This window comes from Octopus sinensis, linkage group LG1 (genome assembly GCF_006345805.1).
Source record: "Octopus sinensis linkage group LG1, ASM634580v1, whole genome shotgun sequence".
Classification (NCBI taxonomy): domain Eukaryota; kingdom Metazoa; phylum Mollusca; class Cephalopoda; order Octopoda; family Octopodidae; genus Octopus; species Octopus sinensis.
This window is the reverse complement of record NC_042997.1, coordinates 140,828,546-140,856,045: the sequence shown is the minus strand read 5'-3', so window position 1 is coordinate 140,856,045 and position 27,500 is coordinate 140,828,546. Positions and strand designations below refer to the sequence as shown.

General features: G+C 37.9%; 1 protein-coding gene across 5 annotated transcripts in view; it reads right to left on the bottom strand.

The window, feature by feature from the left end:
• Nucleotides 1-27,500, bottom strand: part of LOC115210661 (paladin) — a 137,032-nt gene that overhangs the window by 25,970 nt on the left and 83,562 nt on the right. For all 5 annotated transcript variants that reach the window (XM_029779322.2, XM_036505398.1, XM_036505411.1 and 2 more), the window contains exons 3-10: nucleotides 16,837-16,973; nucleotides 15,044-15,220; nucleotides 11,758-11,928; nucleotides 9,977-10,131; nucleotides 7,071-7,146; nucleotides 6,196-6,338; nucleotides 4,906-5,017; nucleotides 2,930-3,031 (exon numbers count right to left, since the gene is read on the bottom strand). In XM_029779322.2, coding sequence (XP_029635182.1) covers nucleotides 2,930-3,031; nucleotides 4,906-5,017; nucleotides 6,196-6,338; nucleotides 7,071-7,146; nucleotides 9,977-10,131; nucleotides 11,758-11,928; nucleotides 15,044-15,220; nucleotides 16,837-16,973 — 1,073 coding nt within the window. The remainder of the gene's footprint in view (nucleotides 1-2,929; nucleotides 3,032-4,905; nucleotides 5,018-6,195; nucleotides 6,339-7,070; nucleotides 7,147-9,976; nucleotides 10,132-11,757; nucleotides 11,929-15,043; nucleotides 15,221-16,836; nucleotides 16,974-27,500) is intronic.

Genomic DNA, 27,500 nt, shown 5'->3' with positions numbered 1-27,500 from the left:
CCCAGTACTTATTTCTTTTTTAAAGCCTGGTACTTATTCTATCGGTCTCTTTTAACTGAACTGCTAAGTTATGGGGGACATAAACACATGCACACTGGTTGTCAAGTGGTGATGGGAGAAACACATACACACACACATATAGATATATACATACATATATATATATACATGTATATATATATATATATATAATATATATATATATATATATATATATATATATATATTAGGGTGGAGTGCAAAAGATACATTTTAAACAGGTTTTCAAAATATGTGTTCAAGAATATATTTTTTATAGTGAAATCCTTTAAAAACAACTGTGTTAAAGTCTGAAGTTCTTAAATTTACATCTTCAGCTCCATAGCCCACTTGAAATTTTGAATAATGAGTGAAAAATCAATTTATAACATGTTTGCCACTCCTCATATTTTTTTTGCATTCATTGTTACGAATCAGTTTCCTTTTGCGAAATCCTTTAAAAACAAGAGTGTTAAAATCTCAAGCTCTAAAATTTCTATCTTCAGGCTCCGCAACACACTTGAAATTTCAAAATTATATGAAATAAATATACTTTTCGACTTTGTTTTCATTATTATTTTTAATACCCGGTAACCAAATATATGTGTTACATGAGGTCTAGATTACACACACATTAAAATAAATTAAACAAATTGTCAAGATTGTACCAGAAAAGATAATTTTTCTTTGACAAAAGGCATCCATCCCTTGTGTTACAATTGAATCAGTTAAACCAAAATCTTAAATTTTCCTTTGCTGACATAGAAAAGTGACTGTGATCTGGCTTGATTCTTTCTAATCAACCTCAGAATGTTCCGTTTAGATACTGCTTGATCTATTCCACCAATGATCAATTTTCTATTTGTCTGTTGATCCTGTAAAAAATCTTGTTCTCTCTGTAGTACATTTTTGTCTCTACTATAACTGCTGTTTTTAAAGGAGTTGCATTTGCAACAGGAAATATCAAATAAATCTTTTGTTGCATTGTTTTCAAACACATTACACTTTGTTTGAAATGATGGCCCATTTTTTTCTATTTTACACAGATTTTAGTAATGCTTGGTACTTTAGATAAAAGCTTAAGATTTTCGGTTTAACTAACTCAATCATAACACAAGGGCTGGATGCATTTTGCCAAGAAGAATTATTTTTTCTGCTATGATCTTGATAATTTGTTTAATTGAAGGATCTTTCTAAACTACATTCTTATCTTTTTCTCATTCAAATAAAACACATTTTAGTACATCAATGTAAGTTGGCAAAACTTGCTCACTAAGATCATATGGAGTACCAAATATTAGGCTTTGGCATCCGTGCTAGCAGGGTGCAAAGAGCACCATATGAGTGTGATTGTTTGACAGAGCAGCTAACTAGCTTCCGTGCCAGTGGCACATAAAAGGGCACCATTCGAGTCTGATCGTTACCAGTGTCGCCTTACTGGCACTTGTGCCCGTGCTAGTAGGGTGCCAAGCGCACCATCCAAGCATGATCGTTGCCAGAGCAGCCAACTAGCTTCCGTGCCTGTGGCACATAAAAGGGCACCATTCAAGCATGATTGTTGCCAGAGCAGCCAACTAGCTTCCGTGCCCATGGCACGTAAAAGGGCACCATTCAAGCGTGATCGTTACCAACGTCGCCTTACTGGCACCTGTGCCGGTGGCATGAGTAAAAAGATTCGAGTGAGGTCATTGCCAGTACCGCCTGACTGGCCCCCATGCCGTGACACGTAAAAGGGCACCATTTGAGCGTGATCGTTACCAATGTCGCCTTACTGGCACCTGTGCCGGTGGCATGTGTAAAAAGATTCGAGCGAGGTCATTGAGAGTACCGCCTGACTGGCCCCCATGCCAGTGACATGTAAAAAGTACCCACTACACTCTCAGAGTGGTTGACATTAGGAAGGGCTAACATGGAAAGCAGACATTAAATGATGATGATGATGATTATTGGCTTCTGAGTCATCACTAAATGTAAACAAGGCTAAATTTAACATGATCAATAATTTTAATACAATAGCCTAATGTCAAGGTACAAAGCAGAAAACTTCACACATGTACGATGTACATTCACATACAATGACCGTTGCAGTGACCCTGGAGAGAAGTTCACATTCCTGTTCTCTTTATAGTCTATTTTATTGAAACTTGGTATGCAACCTCTTAAGGATACTATATTTACTGTTTTGCATTCTGCTATGTAGAAATATGTATTTGTTATGACTTGTCATCCATGAAATCCAAAATTCAACCTAAAATAGCGATTTAAAAAATTTTCAATTGCGTTGTGGAGCCTGAAATAAATATTTGACTGCAAAGTTCTTTATACACCTTTCTTTTAACCCTAATTCACAACAAAATATTAATTCTTGGTTACCAATTTCGAAAGTTGCATTTTTCACTCCACCCTAATATATATACGATAGGCTTCTTTCAGTTTCTGTCCACCACATCCACTCACAAGGCTTTGGTCAGCAGGAGGCTATAGGAGAAGACACTTGGCCGAGGTGCCACACAGTGGGACTGAACCAGGGACCATGTGATTGAGGAGCAAGCTTCTTACCACACAGCCACACCTGTGTCTATAACTTATATATTTTTTAATCAAAAGTTTACATTATGATCGTTTCAACCCCCGCATTATTCATAACTAATGTTCCTACTAATTTTGTATACAGACAAAAATTTCGTGGTGTGAAAATTTTGTCTTTCTCCACAAAGTATGTGTACAGCCATGAGAATAACCAACTTGAATTAACAAAAAATATTTAATTTTGGAAGCCTTGAGCACAAATTGTTTACCCTTTGTGCACTAGTTATAAGACATGTGCATGACACATAAACACATGGCATCATAGGCTGGAATTTCAAGAAACATTTTAAAAAGAAAATTTTTAGATATAAAACAAACTTACTTGCTGGTTTTCTAACAATTTAGAAACCAAATTTTTAGCATGTAGTATACAAAATCGTAGATTTTGTCCTTCAGCACAACACATATCTATGACAACATCAACCTGAAACAGACAGAATATTCAAGAAATGTGCAAAAATAATTTCCTGGGGTTTCTTGGGGGTGGGGGGTGAATCCTCTAACTACTTGCTGAAATATTAAGATGTCATCTTTATATACCAATTTATGTTACAGGAGGTGTTTTAATCAGCACTACATACTAAAAAAAAAAGACTCATCAATTTACCTATGCAACTCACTCTATTTCTAGCACAAAGTCCAGTCCTTGCTGCAATGTGGTGGCTTGTGTACCTCAATGACCTTGAGAGCTATGCCAGCAAAGTGCAAAATCCTGGTAGAGCCTTCGATGCTGGACAGGTCAAAGAACAGGGGCCAAACTAATATGACTCACTTCACTCCTTCTCAGAAGTAAAAATGGGTTTGCATAGGGCCAACATTCCTACCTAGGAAATGTAAAGTTACAGAATCATTGATGACAATTCAAAGCCAGCATAACTTTGGAAATGAAGGCCTTCCCTCAGGGAAATATATGTAAAATACTGTGGTGAAGCTGAAAAAGCAGGGAAGCAACTGAAAAGAAGCAAAAAAACATCCCCAGAGTCGAGAACAGAGGAGAAAAGTCATCAACAGCCCATGCTCCATAGGGAACAAAGGGCTTAAGTTAAGTAAATGATATTCACTCACTGGTTAGAGTAGACTGAATATTATTACTAAAACTTTCACCAATATCATGGTGTTGGTGACAGGATACAATTATTGATTTTTGTGTTGGTTACCCAGTACATAGTTGAATTAGTCATCTCTTACTCTGGGTTTTTTTTTTCTTAATGTCATAATGAGTTGAGGACCCTTTTGAGTGCCTCATAAACTTGAATAATGAAGGGAGGAATTTATCTTTTGAACAGAAGCCAGACCGGGATCAAAAGGTTGCAACACATAATATACAAAGATCTACATTCCTGAAAGACAATGCTGTACAGATCTCAGGAGCACAGCAATACAACTGATAATGTAATAGAAATCCACCAAAAAAACAAAAATCTGTTGAAAATGTTATAATTCGTTTTAGTGTAGGCATAAGGTGGAAATTTTGGTGGAGAGGATTGTCAATTACAATTGATCCCAGTACTCAACTGGTACTTATTTTATCAACCCTGAAAGGGTGAAAAGCAAAGTCAACCTCAGCAAAATTTGAACTCAGAACATAGAAAGCTGGAAGAAATATCATTAAGCATTTGTCCAGCATGCTAACAATTCTGCCAGCCCACCTTAAATATAATAGCAATAACAACAGTTTCTTATAAATCAGGGTTTAACAAGCTACAACTTGCAGATCAAATCTAATGCACTGATTTAATTCTATGTTTCCATGTATGGTACTGGTGGGGCATTAAAAACTTCCCTGAAACTGTTGAAAATTTAACAATGTGTACATTAATATTTATCACATGCTAGTGAAGATATTTGCTACAAGATTGTTGTCTCAGAGAAAAGGTTCTCCTTATAGACTTTGTGTGTAAAAACACATCAAACCAGACTGAATAACGTTAGATGATGGCCACACACATGCACACATGTTTCAATGTGATTAAGCCTCCTCAGTGTTTCAGTCATTCAACCTCAGTTGGAATTTCTGTTCCTATATGTAAATAGCTAAAGACACATTTGCTATTGTGTGCTAAGGATTTGTCTGACTATAATTAATTTGTAATAAACACACAAAATAAAAACAATCAAAGTACCAATGTTACATTTACATTTAACAGGCACTCATCCATAATAGTTCTGCTTTTCATACTTTCAGGATGGATAAAATAAAGTACCATTCAAGTCCTTGGAAGCATGAAACTGACTAACACCTGCCTGCTAAAACTGAAGGCCTTATTTTTATATAAAGTAGAAGTCGGTTCCATTTACCTGTTGTTTTCGCAACAAACCATCTGGTAACAAAGACACCAAGGATCTAATTGCTTGGAATTCTCCTTTTTCATAGCATGGCTTCTTTGGATTGATTTTGGCTGGTGAAGAGCTGAAAGTTAAAGGCAATAATAATAATAATAATAATAATAATAATAATAATAATAATAATAAAAATAATAATAATAATAATATGATCTTAACTGATTGGAAGTGCTATTCTGTACATTGTTTTGTCTTGGTATAAAAGATGGGCTACAGCAAATATTCTGCTCAATACCACAGATTTGCTTGTCAGTTGTTTGACCTAACCAGTTGAGCATGTCCCTTAGTGGCTGACGATATGTGCATCTCTGATCACGGGCAGAAATAGTGGGGGAGCATCATAGCCATGTGTTGAGAGGGATTCTTTGGGGTTTGAATAATTCACCTCTGGAAACATGGGTGTTTCGTTCAACATCCTTAAGTAACCCTTATTCAGGGACCTTTTGAGTGGGATGGGCTACTCGACCAGAAGAAAATTCTAACTGGACCCCACCTGCAAGGTCGTGTGCTGTTTATCTTAATATGAGATCACCATGTCACGCACAAATGGTTGTGATGCATGTGCCTAGTGTACCCTCATCAGACGGGTAGTCATGATGAGTATACTGGGCTTCGTGTATTTTACCCCAGTGTCACTTTGATGGCATGCACTGCTCTCTCATTCAATAATAATAATAATAATAATGATAATAATAAACCAGCATAACACTGAAAAATGAATCACACGTCATTAAAAAAATAAAACCATGTAATACTGGAAAATGAATTACAAGTCAAAAGAGACTCGTTGACCCCACTGTTTTTCTGCCTTGCTCTGACCTCACTAACAAACTTCCCAACCACCTGGTTCTAGATTCAGTCCCACTTCATGACACCTTAGGCAAATATCTTGTAGTATTGTTTCAGGCAAACAAACGTTTTGTGAATCGATTTGGTAGATAGAAACTGAAAGAGGCCTCTCTCTATCTGTGTGTGTGTGTGTGTGTGTGTGTGTGTGTGCGCATGTGTGCGTGCATGTGTGTCTTTGTCTGTTCCCTACAATTGCTTGACAAGTCTTGTTAGTGTGTTTACATACTTGTAACTTAGCAGTTTGGCAAAAGAAACCAATGAAATAAGTACCAGGCTTAACAAAAAGTAAGTAATAGGGTCAACTCATTTAACTAAAAAAATTCTTCAAGGCATTTGCCCCAGCATGGCCACAGTCTTAATGCTAAACGATAAAAGATATATCTTTCTAGAACTTACTTGGCTTCATGTGGAAACCCAAAAACGTTGCCATAGAGGAGACTGCACAGAACCATTGCAGTTGTACATCGCTCATCTCTTTTGTCCTTAGCAATAAGTATAGCTGGAATAATGCAGGTTTGCTTCACATCAAAGACGTATGGCTGTTAGAAAATTTAAGGAAGAAGAAAAGATACAAAGAAAGTAAATATTATTCAGCTATAAAGAGATCTTAACTGAAAGAAAGACAATGAAGTATAAACACAAAAACAAAAAATTACTGGAGTTGTACTTGCATAGCAAGTGACCTGATCTGAGATCGTGTGCTGGAATGAAAATAATTGCAGCATGGAAAGTGTTTATAAGCCATTTAAGAAATACACAAAAACCGTTAGATTCACTTCAACATATATATATGTGTGTGTGTCTATATAAATGTATATGTGTGTATATATACAACCTTCAACAAGGTAACAGTCATGTATACAACTTGAACTGACACATATCAGTACATAAACATACATTCACAGGTACATACACATGTACACACACACAAACACGTCTACACATCTCCTAAATACTCACATACATACGTAAGTACATAAGTACATACATACATACATGCGTATAGGCATGCACACATGCATGTGCACATACATGTACACACATACATACATACGCACATACATACATACATACATACATACATACATACATACATACATACATACATACACACATACATACGTACATATATATCATGAACTAACTGTTACTTTCTCAGATGCAGCACAAAGTTTTGTCAGTGAACAGGTCGCGGTCTCAATGTGACGAAAATATTTTGACAAATTAAATTTAAATGTTGAAAAGAATACTTTTTGAAAGTTTAAATTTACCTTCATAAATGAAATGAAAGAATCGAATTGTTCTTCTGATAATGCTGAGTATAATGGCATACACCATCTGAAATACCTGAAAGTAAAAACAAATAAAACATCAGGAGTGGCTATGTGGTAAGTAGCTTGTTTACCAACCACATGGTTCCGGGTTCAGTCCCACTGCATGGCACCTTGGGCAAGTGTCTTCTACTATATAGCCTCGGGCCGACCAAAGCCTTGTGAGTGGATTTGATAGACGGAAACTGAAAGAAGCCCGTCGGATATATGTATGTGCGTGTGTATATATATATATATGTGTGTGTGTGTGTGTGTGTGTGTGTATGTTTGTGTGTCTGTGTTTGTCCCCCTAGCATTGCTTGACAACCGATGCTGGTGTGTTTATGTCCCCATCACTTAGTGGTTCAGCAAAAGAGACCGATAGAATAAGTACTGGGCTTACAAAGAATAAGTCCTGGGGTCGAGTTGCTCGATTAAAGGCGGTGCTCCAGCATGGCTGCAGTCAAATGACTGAAACAAGTAAAAGAGTAAAAGAGAGTAAAGAGTATCAGATATACTCTGAAGTTTAACTCATTTGGTATGAACCTATCCTTAAATCCTTAAAACTGTTTTAGCCCGAAGGTCGCGGCCATGCTGGGGCACCGCCACTGGTATGCTAACTCTCTTATGTTAAATCTCTTCTTGTTCTCTGACACAAATCCACTCTTATTTTAACCCTTTTGCACAGATCCACTCAAGACTGCCACTAGTTCTATCATACAATCTTCCTGTTTAAATTGATCAAACATTAAAACTTTCCTACAAATTTCCATTTTAATTTATGTTCCAAACATTATTAGTCTTGCAAGTTACTTGATGACCTTACTGGTGGTAATAACACAAGAAAAGTGCCCCAGTGCACATTGTATGAGGGTTGGTTGAAAAGTTCAAAAGTAGATCAAGGTATTCTCATGGAATGTGATCAAATAAGGTTTATCGTTCAACATAGTCCCCCTTGTGGCCCACACACTACTTCCATCAGTGTTGCAGTGCTTGGATCTTATTGGTGAAGAAGCTTTCATCCTGTCGGTCAGAAAAGTCATCAACAGCAGATATGACATCATCATCACTGTGATACTGCTTCCTAGCCAAATGTTTTTCATACTGGGGAACAGATGATAGTCAGATGGGGCCAAATCAGGAGAATAGAGAGGGTGATCAATCAGTTCAAAGACACAGACATACACAATAGCCATTGAAACCAATGACTTGTGTGCTGGAGCATTGTCCAGATAAAGCAAGACCCAGGTGACTACTTTTCATAACTGCCTCAGCATCAATATGGATGAGAAGGAGGATATATATTTGTGTGTGAGTGTGTGTGTATAAGTGCATGTTACAATTCACAATTTGTAAAAGAGTGTTGCTGTGTAGCCTTTTTGAAGATAGTTGATAAATACAATGCCTTTTGCATCCCAAAAAACTGTGGCCATCACCTTCCCCGCAGATAAAACAACCATGACCTTCTTTGGAGTAGGTGAGGAAGAGTGTTTCTACTGCATGGATTGTCTCTTTATCTCTGGCTCAAAGTGATGAAGGCAACACTCATCTAGGCTTAAGAAACATTCAAGGGAACAAGCTGGATCTGCCTCAAACAACGTCAGATTTTCCCACGGTGTGATCAACTAGGTTTTTGATCAGGTATCAGAAAACGTGGCACTCACTAAGCAAAAACATTCATCATGCAATGTTCATTGTGCAAAATATTCTCAACTCTCTCACAGGATATTCTAATAGCATTGGCTATTTGATTTATAGTCAATCGCCTCTCATCCATCACCATGTGGTGAACATGATCAATGTTTTCCCCAATGGTGGCAGTTGCAAGACATCCAAACGCTGTGTCATCTTGAAGACTCCCCCTTCCCCATTCTGAGAAACAGCAGTCAAATCTCCCTCAAACCACACCATGTTAAGGAAAAAGAATTGGAGACAGAAAGCTGAAACATAGCAGTACTGACAGAAGTAAACACATATACAGTTGAGGAAGAAAGACAGTATGAGTCAAACTTTCTGTTTTTCTTCTCTTTCAGTCTCTAGGCATAGCAATACTAATAATAGAACTCAATAGACATATGATTTACAGTAAAGTGTTAGGCAAGTACAGAGCATAATATTAATTAATGATTTGACAAGGGAACAGGAATCATGTAATCAATTTTGATAGCTTACAGCTCTTTTTGCTTTAAGATGTAGGAGGAAGCTATAGTAGCTACAGAATGTTGCACAAGCACACGACTCTGAGTGCACTCTAGGAAGAGGAAGAGGAGGAAGAGGAGGAAGATGAGGTGAAGGATGGAAGGGTGGCTGCTGTTGCTGATAATGATGATGAGGAGGAGGAGGAGGAAGACAACAATATGGATGAGAAGGAGGATATATATTTGTGTGTGAGTGTGTGTGTATAAGTGCATGTTACAATTCACAATTTGTAAAAGAGTGTTGCTGTTTAGCCCCATGACAGCTCTCTCTCTGAACAGATCTATGATTGGTAACTTCCAGCTATGACCATCCAGCCTTTGTTTCTCAGGTTTCATGTATGTATATAATATTATCTAATAATATAATTTTAGATAAAAGTATGAGCACGAAGATGAGGAGGAGAACATCCACCAGTAAGAACAAAACTACAACTACCTCAAAGACATCCACTGCATGACCACATGCACGACCACAACCGCAACCACTTACACAAACATGAGCACAAGCATGAGCACATCAACGGCCACAGTCATGACCACAGTGTGATTTTAGTAGAAATTTGGCTGCTTTTTCTAGCATGTTTAGCAACTACGAAGAGAAATTCCAAGTAAATGGTTATAACAAGTAGGTAGTACTGTTTAAGTTTACTGGGCACACATTATGCTTACCTGAGACCTGCATATTCAAACTGTAACCTGGAATACATTTCATTGGATGTTATGAGGAAATCTTCATACTGTACATTGTAAATGTATGGTTCTTTAGTTGGGCAGTTGTAAAAGGGGAAATCAAAGCTGTCATTTGTTGCAGCATATCTTAAAACCTGTGAAAGAATCCAAAAATTTTAGCATTTACATTGATTTATATATGTCATATTAATTTTGAGTTAAACATTAAGATGGTGAGCTTGGCAGAATCGTTAGCACATGGGCAAAATGCATAGTGACATTGTGTCTGTCTTTATGCTCTGAGTTCAAATTCCACCAAGGTCAGCTTTGCCTTTCATCTTTTCAGGGTTGATAACATAAAAACCAGTTGAGTATTGGGGTTGATGTAAGCAACTTAACCCCTAGCCCTGATCTTGCTGGCCTTGTGCCACAATTCGAAACCAATACTGAGTTATGCATTAAGGTGGTAAACATGCTGAGCAAAATGCTTAGCAGCATTTCTTCTCTCTTTATGTTCTGAGTTCAAATACCACTGAGGCCAGCTTTGCATTTTATCCTTTTAGAGTTGATACAATAAGTACTAGTTGTGCACCGGGATCAACTTACCCATTTCCCTCAAACTTGCTGGCTTTGTACCAAAATTTGAAACCAGTATTGAGTTATACATGTTAAGGCCACTTGACTGATCAAGGCTATGTGAACCCCCTACCGAGACTTTATGACTTCCTGGGGGGTCGGGAACCACCAGTTGGGAACCCCTGTGTTAGAGGCATCCTACCTTATCTCACCTGTTGATCAGGTATTTAATAACTATCTTCTGTTTATGTGTGCATGTATTTGTTGTAGGTATGTATGTGTGCATGCATGTTAGCATGTATGCGTGTGTGAAGGAATGAAATCATGATTTCCTTCATATACATAGATCGATAGTCTCTCTCACATATTCCAATGATAGAACCAGTTCTGCATTTTCTTGCTGAGCAACCTGCACAAATGATTTGTTTATAGTGGTTGATTAACCCTTTCATTACCAACCTGGCTGAAATCAGCTCTGGCTCTGAGTACAAATGTATTGTTTTCATAAGTTTTGAATTAAAATCTTCCACCAAACCTTAGTCACAATTTATGTTCCTAACACTAGCTGAAAGATAACTAAGTTATTTTACTAAATTCTTTGTTATACTTAAAGTAATCAAAAGAAACACAAAGCATCATCATCATCATCATCATCATCATCATCATCATTTAGCGTCCGCTTTCCACGCTAGCATGAGTTGGACAGTTCAACTGGGGTCTAGGAAGCCAGAAGGCTGCACCAGGCCCAGTCTGATCTGGCAATGTTTCTACAGCTGGATGCCCTTCCTAACGCCAACCACTCCATGAGTGTAGTGGGTGCTTTTTACGTGCTAGACAGGGCTGGCAAACGGCCACAGTCGGATGGTGCTTTTTATGTGCCACCCTCAGAATAAATACAGTAACAAAAGGGTTAAATGTTTATGCTGTACATTAGCTCACTCTCTCCATCAAATCAGCATCACCTGAACAGGTGCACATTGTACCACATGTCAGGAGTTGAAGCGATTACAGAGCAACTTGAGATGAAGTGTTTTACTTGAGAATACAACTCACCACCCAATCCAGGAATTAAAAACATGATCTCACAATCTTGAGCACAACATTCTAACCACTAGGTCATGATCCCTCAACTAACATACATTATGATCATAATATTCAAAATTAACAGGAGACATCAACATAATTAGAAAAGCAAAGTGAGATACCTGTTTGCGAAGTGTCAGTTCCTGTTCATTGGCCTCTTTCTCAGTTAATCCTGAAACAATGCAATCATGCACTTCCTCCTTTGTCCGAATTGAATAAGACACAGCATTTTCAGCATTTTGGTTGACTGCCAGTACAAAAACTGGTTCTTCTCTCAGATTAAGTAGCAAAACCTACAACAGAAGACATCACATATACTCTGAATTGAAGCAGTTATTTTCTTTTCTCAAGAATCAGTCATTCCTTCATTTGAATGTGTATTTTTCAGTGTTTGTATGGGTTAGACAGAGGATTTAAGGCAAGGTTTTATGATTGGATGCACTTTCTATACCAACCCTTATCTACTTTTCAATTGACAGAGGATTTTTTGCCTTTTTTTATATATCCCCCAGGGTTTTGAAAGCTTCCAGCATTTTCCCTCAATCAAATTCACTCACAAGCCAATGGTCAGCCAGGGACTACAGTACAGATGCTTACTTAACCCTTTAATATTTAAAATGACCATATCTAACCCAAATATTCTGTCTGTTTTATGTTCAAATTGTCCATATCCCGCCTCTCACACCTACCCTTGAATGTAATTCTAAAGATAAACAACTGCATTATCAAAATCTCAAAACTACAAGATAATGCATGATTAATTCAAATGATGTTGATATATAAAAATTACATCTGATTGGATAATCTGAATGCTAAAGGCGGCGAGCAGGCAGAAATGTTAGCATGAAGTATTTTGTCTGTTTTTACATTCTGAGTTCAAATCCTGCTGAGGTCGACTTTGCCTTTCAGGGTTGATAAATTAAGTACCAGTTGTGTACTGGTGTCAATCTAATTGACAGGCACCCTCCCCAAAAATTTCGGACCTTGCGCCGAGAGTAGAAAAGAATCTGAATGCTAAAGAGTTAAAGTGCCATGCAATGGAACTGATTCTAACACCTTGTGAGTACAAAGTGACCTTCTTCACCACATACCATACCAGCATCAATAGTCACATTCTCAAGAGTGTACATTTTACTATTTTTCCTTTTGTAAATCCGTAGAAAGAGTTACCCTAATGTTAATAAATTACAGGCATGGCTGTGTGGTATGAAGTTTGCTTTTCAACCACATGGTTCTGGGTTCAGTCCCACTGTATGCACCTCACTTTGTGCAAGTGACTCCTACTATAGCCTGACCAAAACCTTGTGAGTGGATTTGATAGATAGATACTGAAAAGAAGACTGTCATATATATGTGTGTACATGTGTGTGTTCATGCGTATGTGTGTGCGTGTCTGTGTGTCTTTCTGTCAGTTTTTGTCCCCTACCACCACTTGACAACTGGTGTTGGTGTATTTATCTCCCCTGTAACTTAGCAGTTCAGTGAAAAGAGACTGATAGAATAAGTATCAGGCTTAAAAAATTTAGTACTGGGATCAATCCCTCCAACTAAAAATTCTTCAAGGCAGTGCCCCAGCATGGCCGCAGTCTAATGGCTGAAACAAGTAGAAAACAATACCAAAATGAATGGGTCCACCACCAGATTCAGTCCTTGTTGCAGTGTGATGGCTTGTGCATATCACTGACCCTGAGGTCTACACCAACAGAGTGCAAACTCTTGGTAGAGCCTCCCATGCCGGACAGGTCAAAGGGTAGAGGCCATACTAATATGGATCACCTCATCCCTTCCCAGAGGTAAAAACAGGGTTGTGCAAGGCCAACAGCCCTACCCAGAAAAAATAAAGAGTTACAGAAGCATTAATGACAATTCAAAGTCAACAAGACCAGGGAGAGGAAGGCCTTCCCTCAGGGAAATATATGAGGTATGATACAGAGGCAGAACTGAAGACACAGGGATCCAACTGAGGGAAGTAGACAAAAACAACTCAGAGTCAAGAACATTGGAGAAAAGTTGTTGATGGCCAGCTGTAAAAACCATGCCAAAACAGGACAGTGGAGGCTGGTGCAGTTCCCTTCACAACACGATATGTTTGATTATTATTGTTTTCCTTTTCAGTCTTTTCCCCTTAGATAATGTAGGTAGGCAGAGGCAAGGCTGTGCGATTAAGTAGCTCACTTTGCAACCACATGATTTTAGGTTCAATTCCACAGCATGGCACTTTGGGCAAGTGTCTTCTATTACAGCCTTGGACTAACCAAAGCCTTGTGAATGAATTTGGTAGATGGAAACTGTGTTGCACCCACTACACTCAGAGTGGTTGGCATTAGGAAGGGCATCCAGCTGTAGAAACACTGCCAGATCAGACTGGAACCTTGCACAGCCTCCTGGCTTCCTAAACCCCAGTCGAACCATCCAACCTATGTTAGCATGGAAAACAGACGTTAAAAGATGATGATAATATATATATATATATATATATATATCATCATTATTATCATATATTAATATCTATATACATACGTGTGTGTGTGTGTGTGTATGTGTGTGTATGTATGTATGTATGTATGTATGTATGTATGTATGTATGTATATGTGTGTGTTTGTGTTTGTCCCCTCACCACTGCTTGACAACAGCAATTGTTTTTTTTACAACCCAGTAACTAAGTGGTTTGGCAAAAAGGACTAACAGAATATGTACCAAACTTAACAAATAAGTACTAGGGTTGATATATTCAACTAAACCTGTGGTCCTCAACTTGGGTCCATATGAGCTATGGGGGTCCATATAAGAATTTTGGGGGTCCACACAAATAAACTAAGTAAACTAGTAAATAGAGGACCGACAATAGTATTTTAAGAGTCCAGGAAAAAATTTTGCTTGAGATGTATTTATTGCAAGAGACAGATAAGTTGTTTCTCAAGCATTTTACATAGTTCAACAAGTTTCCAGCCACTGGAGCTTGTTCTTTCAGAGAATGCTATTGCAAACCTACACAAGTGAACATGTGGAAAACAAAATAAGAGGGTCCACAAGAACAGAATAGGAGGAATTTTAACCGTGTTTCATGGTCTGCTACCACAACAGCTCCTTTATAGGATCCAGTTAGCTCAAGACATCATCAAGAGGAACCCCGTCTGGTTTCGGCCCCTACTCCTCTACCGTTTTGATGTGGCATGCCCCACCCACTTTCGGAGGTGTCTTCAGCTCTCATGTTGGGTGCATGTTTTCTTTCTTCTGTTCCTTGGCCTCTTCGATGTAGAGTCATAGATAACAAATGGTTGAGAACTGCTGGACTAATAAACCCTCCAAGGCAATGCTCCAGTATGGCCACAGTCCAATGATTGAAACAAAGTAAAAAGTTAAATGTAAACGATGAAAGATCTGTTATGAGACAATCTCAAACTTACTGGTTTACTATGTGCCAAAAGCATTTCTAGAATCTTCTTCAGGTTAGCAGTGTTCGGCTGAGCCATTCCATACAAAGGCAGGTGATTAGCTTTCCAGTACGAACTGTATATTGCAGATTCTTTCAATGGTTTTCCTTCAAAATCCACAGGTTGATCAGACACCAAGAAGTATTTATTCTAGAACAACATCCAAGGAAAAATATCATAAACACAAAGAATGATTATCTAGTGACAATTTAAAATGACTATTTAACCATTTAAACACACTGCAGATAAATATAGATTATCTTATTGTATATCATGTCAAAATCCAAATACAGATTACTTTAGTATTTATCATATTGTTATCCAATTACAGATCACATTATTAATTATCATATATCTAAACCTGTATTACCTTGTTGCTCATCATGTCATAATCCAAATATGGATAACCTAAATGTTTATAATCTAAATAAGGATTACCTTACTGTTTATCATGTCACAATCCAAGTACAGATTACACCTATCCAAATTAATTAACTTGAACTGAAGAGAAGAATGTCACTGTGCTTTGAGATGGCATGCTGACATCACATAATTAGCAAGGCATTTACTCATCAAAGAATAATGGTGAAAACAATGACAAATTCAATATGTTTATCTCTACTTCCCCTCATGACATATGCATTTCCAGTTTTTCTGTTCAGCTCAATTTTGCCAATGCACATCATCGCAACCTCACTAATGCTAAAGTGCCAATGTTATATGGCAAAGATAACAATCCCGAGACCAGCAAGGGTTTTAATAAGCAAAGCTCATGGTAGCTAGTGAGCATTTAGGAATCCTTAGTCAATGCCATCCTAAAGACAGTCACACATGAGTAGCTGTTATTGTTGGGTGCCCAGGTCAGTTGCACTTGAGTCATGTTCTATATGTCACAGATTAACTGTAAGCTTGAACAAAGTTATGGTGAGTTTCATGTTGGATGTACCTGAGCAGAGCCATGACTGGCTTCAGGATTTCTGTATCGAGTAAAGCTGTGTGCTTCAGGTCAGCTGTACTTGAGCGAAAATATATGTGCTTCAGGTTAGCTGTACTTCTACAAAATTATATGCACTATAAAATCCAAGCATACAGTCATGAAGTTTGGTTACTTTAAGGAGTGGAAAAAATCTGTTATTTCAGATAACTAATCATTCTGGTGACTGTAATAGTTTGCCTGTATTGAACAAAGTTATGGAATGGAGAAAAAACAACTGAAGAAAGCATTTTATCATTATTTCTAGGAATTAAAACTTAAAATAAATGATTTATGAATGTAAATCAGTAAGGCAGACATGGAGAGATTTGATTAATATTTTGAACAAGTTTTGCAATTACATAAACACTTCCTCTTTCATGACATTTGTGGCATTCATAGCTTGGCTCAAGTAAACTGATATGTATAATAATGTATTCCTTGCTATACATCTTCCTACATTATGGCAAGATTAACGGAGGAGGAGGTGAGAGTTCACATGCCTAAGAAGGAGCATGTATCTAGATCAAAGAGCAACCATGTTGATAAGCTCTTGAAATGAGCTTTATAGAAAAGACGGTCATGGAATCAACTTTACTTTTCATCTCTCAAAAGGTGAATAAAAATTAACATCAATACAATACCAAAGCCATCGTAACATCACTACCACCAAAACTGTCCAAGATACTGGCTTACATATTAGATACAGGAATTCTTTTCTGTGCTGTTGTGGGTTAAAATCAATGGGTTTGAATGACAAAAAAGAAGCAGAACAAAATCACTAAAAACCTACATCAATCAAAATATGTTCTTTTGTATGTTCACATAACTTCCCAAACTTCAAACTCTCTATAATGTTGAAGTTTTGATATTCTTCTGTGACATTATTTTTGAAACTGATCACAATGTTGTTACGCTTGAAATGTGGTTCTGAAATTAAAATCAAGAAAAATCATTATTTTGAAATCAAATTAAACATCATATATAAAATTTCTATTTGACAATTATGGAAATTTTAGGGTCCAATTTCAGAAACACAATACACAGGGTTACCCTCTCTTTACTCTTTTACTTGTTTCAGTCATCTGACTGCAGCCATGCTGGAGCACTGCCTTTAGTCAAGCAAATCGACCCTAGGACTTATTCTTTGTAAGCCTAGTACTTATTCTATCGGTCTCTTTTGCCGAATCGCTAAGTTACGGGGACGTAAACACACCAGCATCAGTTGTCAAGTGATGTTGGGGGGACAAACACAGACACACAGACATATACACACACACATACATATATATATACACATATATACAACAGGCTTCTTTCAGTTTCCACCAACAAAATCCACTCACAAGACTTTGGTCGGCTCGAGGCTATAGTAGAAGACACTTGCCCAAGGTTCCACACAGTGGGACTGAACCCGGAACCATGTGGTTGGTAAGCAAGCTACTTACCACACAGCCACTCTTGCGCCTATGGGTTATTCGCAGGTCCCTTCATAAGCTAAAAGATATTTTTGTTTGAGTCACTGGACTGTGGCCATGCTGGGGCCCTACCTTGAAAGGTTTAGTCAAACAAATCAACCCCAGTATTTATTTTATTTTAAAGCCTGGTACCTGTTCTATCACTCGTTTTTTTTTTTTTTATGAACTGCAAAGTTACAAGAGCATAAACAAATCAACACAAAGAGTACAAAACACATACAATGGGCTTCCATACAGTTTCATCTACCAAATCCACTCACACAGGGTTGGTTAGCTCAAGGTCATACAGTAGGACTGAACCTAGATTTTATGTTTTTAATGCCATTTTTGCTTCGTTCTAAATATTTTTGATTTACATGTTGCTTTATATATTTTAGAAAAATGACATTATCATTTGATGAGAGAATAGATATTTCCTTAAAAACTGACAGAAAAATCCTAAAATTTGGAAACTTCCAAGCCATGTCACCATCCACAAGATTTTCAAACAATTCAAATCTACAAGCTCAGTTTAAGAACTTCTAGGATCTTGAGGACCAAACTGTTTCATTGAAACATAACTGTCTAGATCCCTCCCAACTTCTTGACTTTTAGCATAAAATCATAAAGGAGGATGGCATGTAAACCTAATTTTACAGGGACGTAAACACACCAACATTGGTTGTCAAGCAATGGTTGATGGGGAGGAGACAAACGCAAATGCACAAATACATACATACATACATACGTACATACATACATACATACACACACACACACACACACACACACATTATAAATTCCATTATATATATATATATATATATATATATATACACACACAACAGGCTTCTTTTAGTTTCCATCTACCAAATCTACTCACAAGGTTTTGGTCGGCCCAAGACTATAGTAGTAGACCCTTGCCCAAGGTGCCATTGCAGTGGGACTGAAACCGGAACCATGTGGTTGGGAAGTAAGCTTTTTACCACACAGCCACTGTGTGGTAAACGATAACACCACCGCTATCACATCTACCGCCACCATCACCACCACCACCATAATTGTCGTTGTCATCATCATCCCTAGAGACGAACAGCATCTACAATCTAGAATCAACTTGCTGTGTTTACCATGCTCTTTATTGTGTCTTACTGATCCTGAGTTCAAGGTTATATTATATACCCTGTCCTTTACACCCTTCTTTATGCTGCAACTATGTCAAAAGCCTGCCTCTATAATTTCCTGTCCCGTTGTCATTTCAAAAGTCTACTTTGGTGATTTTTGTTGTTGTTGTTGTTGTTGTTTTTCTATGTAAACCTGCCTGTGAAGTGGTGCACGTATAATGCTAGTGCAGTTTATGTCTGTGCGTCTAGGCATTTTAAATGCAGTGACGGTTGCACCACAGTGGTAGTTTTGGTGATGGTGATGATGGTGATGGTGATGATGATGATGATGATGATGACATGCAGAAGATATGACGATGGTGACAAAAAATTTCAGTAAAAGGAATGAGGAAGAAAAGGAGGGATCCAATTAAAACAATGACAAAGATGGTGAGGAGGAGGAGGAGGAGGAAGAGGGGTAATGACAGTTATGACTGTCAATAAAGGTAATGAAGGAGAGAAGGAGGAAGAAGAAGAGGGTTAAGGCCACCGTGGTGGTGGTGGTGGTGGTGGTGAGTGGCGGTTGGAAGGAGGAATAGCAACAAGGATAAGAATGACAATTACAACAACAACATTCACGATGACTACAACGACAGCAACACTGATGATGCTGCTGATGATGACGATGATGATGATGGTGATGATGATGACGACAGCAACGACGACGGCGATGACGATGATGATGATGATGATGATTATTATTATGATGATGATGCTGATGATAATGATATTCTCACTATCGCACAACTGTTGTCTAGTTATTTCCTAGTGTGACTAAACAAATAAATAAAGAATAAAGAGCTTTAAAGAAACACTGAAATGAACAAGTGTGTTATTGTTATTGTTGTTGCTCATGAAACATAGTTGCGGTACTACAATGGTGAAATAGTTATGGTAATGTCCTGTTATTGTAGCCAAAAAACTATGTAGGTTATTTTGTAAACAGTACAGTACATTTTCACACACACAGACAGACAAACACATGACTGTGTGCACCTGATACAAATGTATAAGTGCTCATAAGTTGTACATTTATCATCATCATCATCACCATACTCATCATCATCATCGTTTAGCATCCGCTTTCCATGCTAGCAGGGGTTGGACGGTTCGACCGGGGTCTGGGAAGCCAGGAGGCTGCACCAGGCCCCAGTCTGATCTGGCAGTGTTTCTACAGCTGGATGCCCTTCCTAAGGCCAACCACTCCATGAGTGTAGTGGGTGCTTTTTACGTGTCACAGGCACAAGTGCCAGGGGAGGATGGCAACAGCCACGATCAGTTGGTGCTTTTTACGTGCCACCGGCACGGAAGCCAGTAAAGGCGGCGCTGGCATCGGCCACGTTCGGATGGTACTTTTTATGTGCCACCCGCACATGGGGGTGTATTTTATGTGAGCTAAGAGATTTCAGTGAAGCAGGAATTGAACCCATAACCTTGTAGGCTTTGTCTGATTGGCAAGGTGAGGAAATGTTCATATTCAGATTCAATCGCATCAGTATGATGGAAACATTTAGAGAAGGCGAGCTGGCAGAAACATTAGCACGCCAGGCGAAATACTTAGCGGTATTTCATCTGCTGTTACATTCTGAGTTCCAATTTCCGCTGAGGTCGACTTTGCCTTTCATCCTTTCGGGGTCAATAAATTAAGTACCAGTTACGCACTGGGGTCGATGTAATCAACTTAATCCCTTTGTCTGTCTTTGTTTGTCCCCTCTATGTTTAGCCCCTTGTAGGCAATAAAGAAATAAGAAACATTCAGAGAAGGTTTTGTTTTTGACCTGGCGGAATCATTAGTTCATTGGACAAAATGCTTAGCAGCGTTTCTTCTGGGATCTTATGTTCTGAATTCAAAAGCCACCAAGGTTGGACTTTGCATTTCATTCTCTCAGAGTCAATTAAATAAGCACCAGTTGGGCAGAGAGATGATGTTATTTACTCACTCACCACCCAATCCTAAAATTGCTGGCCTTGAGCCAAAATTTGAAACCATTATTATTATTATTATATTATTATTATTATTATTATTATTATTCAGTAGTCTTATTTTTAATCATGTGCTTTCACTCCACTACCGAGCGCAGGTTGTGTGCCTCGGGTATATGCTGTGGTTTGTTGTAGTGCTCTTATTTTCACTGTATTGAAAGTGTTTTACGTAGAAAGTGTGCGATGCTTGATAGTGCTATTTTCTGTATGTTATATAATACTTGTAAGTCCTGGCATTTTTATTATGCATTTATCTGAATGCTTTTCTATCACACCTAATGCACCTACTATAATAGGAATTATTTCTGCTTTTAGGCTCAACATTCAAGTTACCTCTATCTCCAGATCTTTTATTATTATTGTTATTATTATTATTATATTATTATTATTATTATTATTATTATTATTCAGTAGATTTTTTTTATATCGTGCTTTCACTTCACTACCAAGCGCAGCTCTGTGTGCTGTGTTTTGTTGTGATGCTCTGATAGTTACTGTATTGAAAGTGTTTTGCATAGGATGTGGGCAGTGCCCAGTAGTGCAATTTTCTGTATGTTATATGTGTTTGTAAGTCCTGGTGTTTTTGTTATGTATTTGTCTGAATATTTTTTTATCATGCCTAATGCACCTACTATGATAGTCCTGAGCTTCTCAACCATTGCTGGGATTTTTCTTTGACTATTTCTTTTATTATCATTATTATTATTATTATTATTATTATTATTATTATTATTATTCTATGTTTGACTTTTGCTTCATATTTGTATAAGTTGGCTCCAAGTCTCACTCAGAGACCTCAAGAGACAACAAGTTGGAAGGTTACGTTGTTGTTATGCCTAGTGTGCCATATATTTGGGTTTTTTGGTGTTGTACTAGTGAATGTCTAATAAATAAATAAAGAAAGAATAAATAAATAAATAAATAATAAATAAATAAATGAATAAAATAAAATTTTAAAAAATTAAAAATTAAAAAAAATTAAAATAAAATAAAAATTTAAATTGTTTGTTATTATTATTATTATTATTATTATTATTATTATTATTATTATTAATATTATTATTATTATTATTATTATTATTATTATTATTATTATTCCACCGAGTTTGATTTTGCCTTTCATCCTTTCAGTGTTGATAAATTAAGTACCAGTGAAACACTGGGGTTGATGTAACCAGCTAGTCCCCTCCTTCAAAATCTCAGACCTTGTGCCTTTAGTAGAAAGGATGATTATCATCATTATTATCATTATTATTATTATCATTATTATTACTATTATCATTATTATTATTATTATTATTCTATGTTTGACTTTTGCTTTATATTTGTACAAGTTGGCTCCAAGTCTCACCCAGAGACCTCAAGAGACAACAGGGTTGGAAGTTCATGTTGTTGTTATGCCTAGTGTGCCATATATTTGGGGGGTGGGGATGTTGTACTAATGAATGTCTAAAAAAAAAAAAAAAAGTTTTTTTTTTTTTTTTTTTTTTTTTTAAACCGAAAATTATGTTGTTTTAAACCTTGAGGTTACATAGAGAGTATTTTGCGTAGGATATGAGCAGTTCCCATGAGCACTATCTTTTGAACTTCTGCCATTTTGGGGTTTCCTGGTATCTGAGTTAGGTAGCTATCAGCCCCTTTGCTATCATTCCCAGGGCACCTATGACAACAGGTATTGTTTTAGTCTTCAGCTTCCACATTTTGCTGATTTCTATTTCAAGATCTTTATATTTGCTCAGTTTTTGGTAGGTCCTGACAGATACGTTTATATCGATTGGGACAGTCATATCAATGAGGAGGCATGTTCTTTGTTTGAAGTCTTTCAATATGATGTCTGGCCTATTTGCATCTATCTTCCTGTCAGTTTGAATGGTGAAGTTCCAGAGGAGTGAGATGTGGTCATTTTCAAGCACTGGGGGTGGTTTGTGTTCCCACCAGTTTTTCTCATGGGGCAACTCCAGGTTTTTACAGATTACCCAGTGAATATATTGTGCAGCTCTATCGTGCCTGTTGAGATACTCTGTAGGCGCTAGAAGACTGCACTTGGAGACCACATGGTCAATGGTTTCATTTTGTTGCTTGCATACACGACACGTTGGACTGCTTCTGATCTTTAATATGTTGGCCTGGTAGTTTCTTGTTGGTAGGCATTGATCTTGAGCTGCTATGATAAACCCCTCTGTTTCAGATTTTAAGCCAGAGGCCATTAGCCATTGATGGGTCAGGGCTTTGTCGATATCTGCATTATTCGCTCTCTTTGGGTATTTGCCGTAGAGAGGTTTTATTTATTATTATTATTATTATTATTATCATTATTATCATTATTATTAGATTTTGCATTATGAAAGGCATCCATTCGTAGAAACCATGCCACAGCAGACAATTGGAGACTGGACAGCTCCCTGGCAAGCCAGCTCCTGTCAAACCATCCAACCCATGCCAGCATAGAAAATGGATGTTAAACAATGATGATGATACTCTCTTTTACTCTCTTTTACTTGTTTCAGTCATTTGACTGCAGCCATGCTGGAGCACCACCTTTAGTTGAGCAAATCGACCCCAGGACTTATTCTTTGTAAGCCTAGGACTTATTCTATTGGTCTCTTTTGCTGAACCGCTAAGTTACGGGGACATAAACACACCACCATCGGTTGTCAAGTGATGTTGGGGGACAAACACAGACACACAAACATATATATATATATATATACACATACATACACATATATACAACAGGCTTCTTTCAGTTTCTGTCTACCAAATCCACTCACAAGGCTTTGGTCGGCCTGAAGCTATAGCAGAAGGAATGAACACGGAACCATGTGGTTGGTAAGCAAGCCACTCCTATGTCTTTTTACTCTTTCATGGATAATGAAATAAATACCAGTTGAACTCTCTGGCATTGACGTAATTAGCTTACCACCCTGAAATTGCAGGCCTTGTGCCAAAATTTGAAATCATTATTATTATTATTAAGCAGACAAACTGGCAGAACCATTGGTGCATTAGACAAAGCGCTTACTAGTACTGAGAGTCAATGTAACCAACAAAATCCTCATCCCTAAAATGACTGGGTTTGTGCCACAATTTCAAACATTTTTTTTTTGCACTTGCTGGGGGCTGCAGTCATGGAGTAGTGCCCATGGCTCTTGTAGGCCCTCCTCTGCCAGCGAGATTACACCATTAATGTTCCTCTTGAGTTTTTGCAAACCAAGACCCTTGGTGAAAGACATGGAAAGGAAGAAAATTCCAGAGGGATAATGTTGTGTGGAAGAAGGAATGAACATAGGGTTAGTGTGAGCCTGGAGTGTGATGCAATAAGTATGAAGTGTGGAAGAGAGATGTGTAGAACAATTCAATGAACAGAGGCCATTTTCATAGTTCACCAATAAGAGGAGATAGCACACCAATAAGACTAAGGCTGAAACATGTCTGTGAGTAACTCTATTTATGGCAATTAGTCAGGTGGCCCTTTTCCAGATGAAGTCTAGGCAGCCAGTGTGTACAGCAGCAATGCTGCCTCATATGTGAGAGCAATATTCAATTGTGAGCCCCATCTGAGCTTTGTAGAGCAGCAATAGCTGTTGGGGGCTGGAGGATCTTATGGCTCTGAAGGAAAGGGCCTGTCACTGGGATGTAGTCCTAGCTATATATTTTTGCCAAAAGTTACAAGATTTGTGAAGGTTGGTGCATCAGATTGGCTTGGAAGAAGTGATATAGAATTTGCTAGTTAATAGGAACTGAGGACACTATAGGTATAATATAAGAAGCAAAAATAAGAAACAAGGCATATGTGTGCCGGTGGTCATTGCAAGTTGGTGGTGGGTGAATCTTTGTCAAATCTACAAGGCAGCCTTCTCTTTGATATTGTCTAGGATGTTTGTTCATCTATAAAGCACCAGCAGAATCCCAGATATATGAGCATTCCTTCAATATGAATAACACTTGAGGTTTCAAGAGGTTCAACGGCTTTTCAGAACCAAATATTGAATAGCTCAAAAAAAGATACTTAGTTTATAGTTTGAGATTTTGGTAATGTTATAGACATGTGGATGGCCATGAAAGATAACAAGAGATTGTAATATAATCCCTAGTGCTTGTAAGGACTTTGAGAGTTTCAAGTGCATTATTTGAAATTTAGAAAACAAAGATATATAGGGAAACAAAACTATTTCACTGATATGTGTACTGATTAACTTGAAATGACAAAGTTGTTTTGTGTTGTATTTGATGGCATAAAAAACATACTTTTTGTCCAATAAAGTGTCCCAAAAAATCACCCCGGATCCTATAAGAAACTATATTACATTCATTAATACACTGAAAACCATTTTCCCTTAATATCTGTTGCTGAAATTGAGATGCATTTAATATGCCCATGCATCTTTTATGCCATCAAATACAGTAAACATTGTGGATGAATTTCAAATCCACTGCTGCATTTTCCTTGTGTTTCTGGACAAAATCATGACTCTGCATGTGGTAGAATTACTGGGAATTGCTACTTAAGGAGAAAAATCACTTCTAAGTTTAGTTTTCTTATGTTGAGAAATCACCATCATCATCATCTTCATCGTCAGCGTCATCGTCATCATCATCATCATCATCATCATCGTCATTGTCATCGTCATCAATGTCATCGTCATCATCATCATCATCGTCATCATCATCATCATCATCATTGTCATCATCATCATGCTCATCGTCATCATTATCGTCGTCATCATCATTGTTGTCATCATCGTTGTCATCGTCATTGTCGTCATCATCATCGTTTAATGACCACCTTCCATGCTAGCATGGATGGGATGGTTTCACAAGAGCTGGACAGGCAGAAGCCTGCACCAGACTTCTGTGACCATTTTGACAGGATTTCTACAACTGGATGCCCTTCCTAACGCCAACCACTCAGCAGAGTGGACTTAGTACTTTTTACGTGCAAAGAGTGAAAAGAGTATACATATATTTCCATATAATTATTTTATTTTTTCATGTGATCAAGTCCTTAAAGTCTCTTGTAGTCATGGATAGTACTATTTCATCCTCTTTCTGAACTCTTCAACACAAGATTATAAAACTAGTTATTCTATATTATCACATACATACAGGAATGACAGTGTGGGTAAGATGTTTACTTTACAACTGCATGGTTTTAAGCCTGATCCTATGGCAAGGCACATGGAGAAAGTGTCTTCTAGCATAGCCTAAGGTTAACTAATGCTTTGCAAGTGGAATTTGGTCAACAGAAATTACATGAAAAAGCATTGTGTGATGTATTTGTGGAGGGTCTCTCTCTCTTTCTTCTTTCCTTCCCCTTCCCCCTCCATGTGTTTTTGCAGTGACACAGCTCAGGCAGCAGTGATGTTTGTTTATATTCCACAAAAGCAATAAGCCCTACAACTTGGCAGTTAGACATGTGAACACGAGCAAAATAAAATACCTTACTCAAAGACAAGTAACAGTTGGGATCAGTAAGTGCATCCATCCATAAAATACTGCTTCAAGAAGTTTCACCCAATTCAAGCAAGCATGAAAAAATGGGACCAAAAGACAATGACAGTGATGATGACTTCATTTCATCTAGCAAACAGAAATGGGCACTGGGCCAACCTTAGAAATGTTTAGGTACAGACTGAATTCCAGTTTGCCATTATATCCAGACATCTGGTTTTCATAAAGGTCTGAGTATAAAGGCTGAAAATATAGAAGTCTATCATAAGTATAGATGTCTATTGAACTTGGACTTATTTTTCCTTCACCACCACCACCACCACCACCATCACCACCACCACCATCATCATCATCATCATCATCATCATCATCATCATCATCATCATCATCATCATCAACAACATGCACTTTTCCATGCTTGCTTGGCTCAGACAGAATTTGTTGTGGTAGATTTTTCTACAGCAAGATGCCCTTCCAGTTGCCAACTCTCACCTGTATCCAACCAAAGTAATATTTTCCCCATGGCCAGACATATTTCTCAATGGAAAACTAAAAACAAACAACATCACACGTACAACATTGAAGCTTGTTTACAACCATCACATAATGTCAGAACGAGGGCATTCACACACACACACACACACACACACAAACGATAGGCTTACACAAGTTTTTGTCTACCAAATCCACTCTCAAGGCTTTGCTCACCCTGGAGCTTTGGTAGAAGACACTTGTCCAAAACCACACAGTTGGGAAGCAAGCTTCATAACCTCACAGTCATGCCTTGTTTATAACAATTTTAACTTCTCCCCCACTGCCACCACCATCACCCATCTGTTTCATTGTCGTATTATTTTTGTTGTTTTGTTGTTGTTGTTGTAATCATTATTTCAATCACTCCCAAAGACAAACTCATTCACAATGTCATGTGAAAAGCACCCGGTCCACTCTGTAAAGGGGCTGGCATTAGGCAGGACATTCAACCATGGAAACCATGCCAAAACAGACCTTGACAGTCTTGATGTCTTGTGAAAAGCACCCAGTCCACTCTATAAAGGCGTTGGCATCAGGAAGGGCATCCAACCATGGAAATCATGTCAAAACAGACCTTGACAGTCTCAGTGTCATGTGAAAAGCCTCCAGTCCACTCTATAAAAGAGTTGGCATTAGGAAGGGCATCCAACCATGAGAGCCATGCCAAAACATACCATGGCAGTCACGGGTGTCATGTGAAAAGCACCCAGTCCACTCTATAAAGGGGTTGGCATTAGGAAGGGCATCCAACCATAGAAACCATGCCAAAAGCACTCAGTCCACTCTGTAAGGTGGTTGGTGTCAGGAAGGGCATCCAGCTGTAAAAACCATACCAAAACAGACAGTAGGTCTTGACTGAGTGGTCTGGT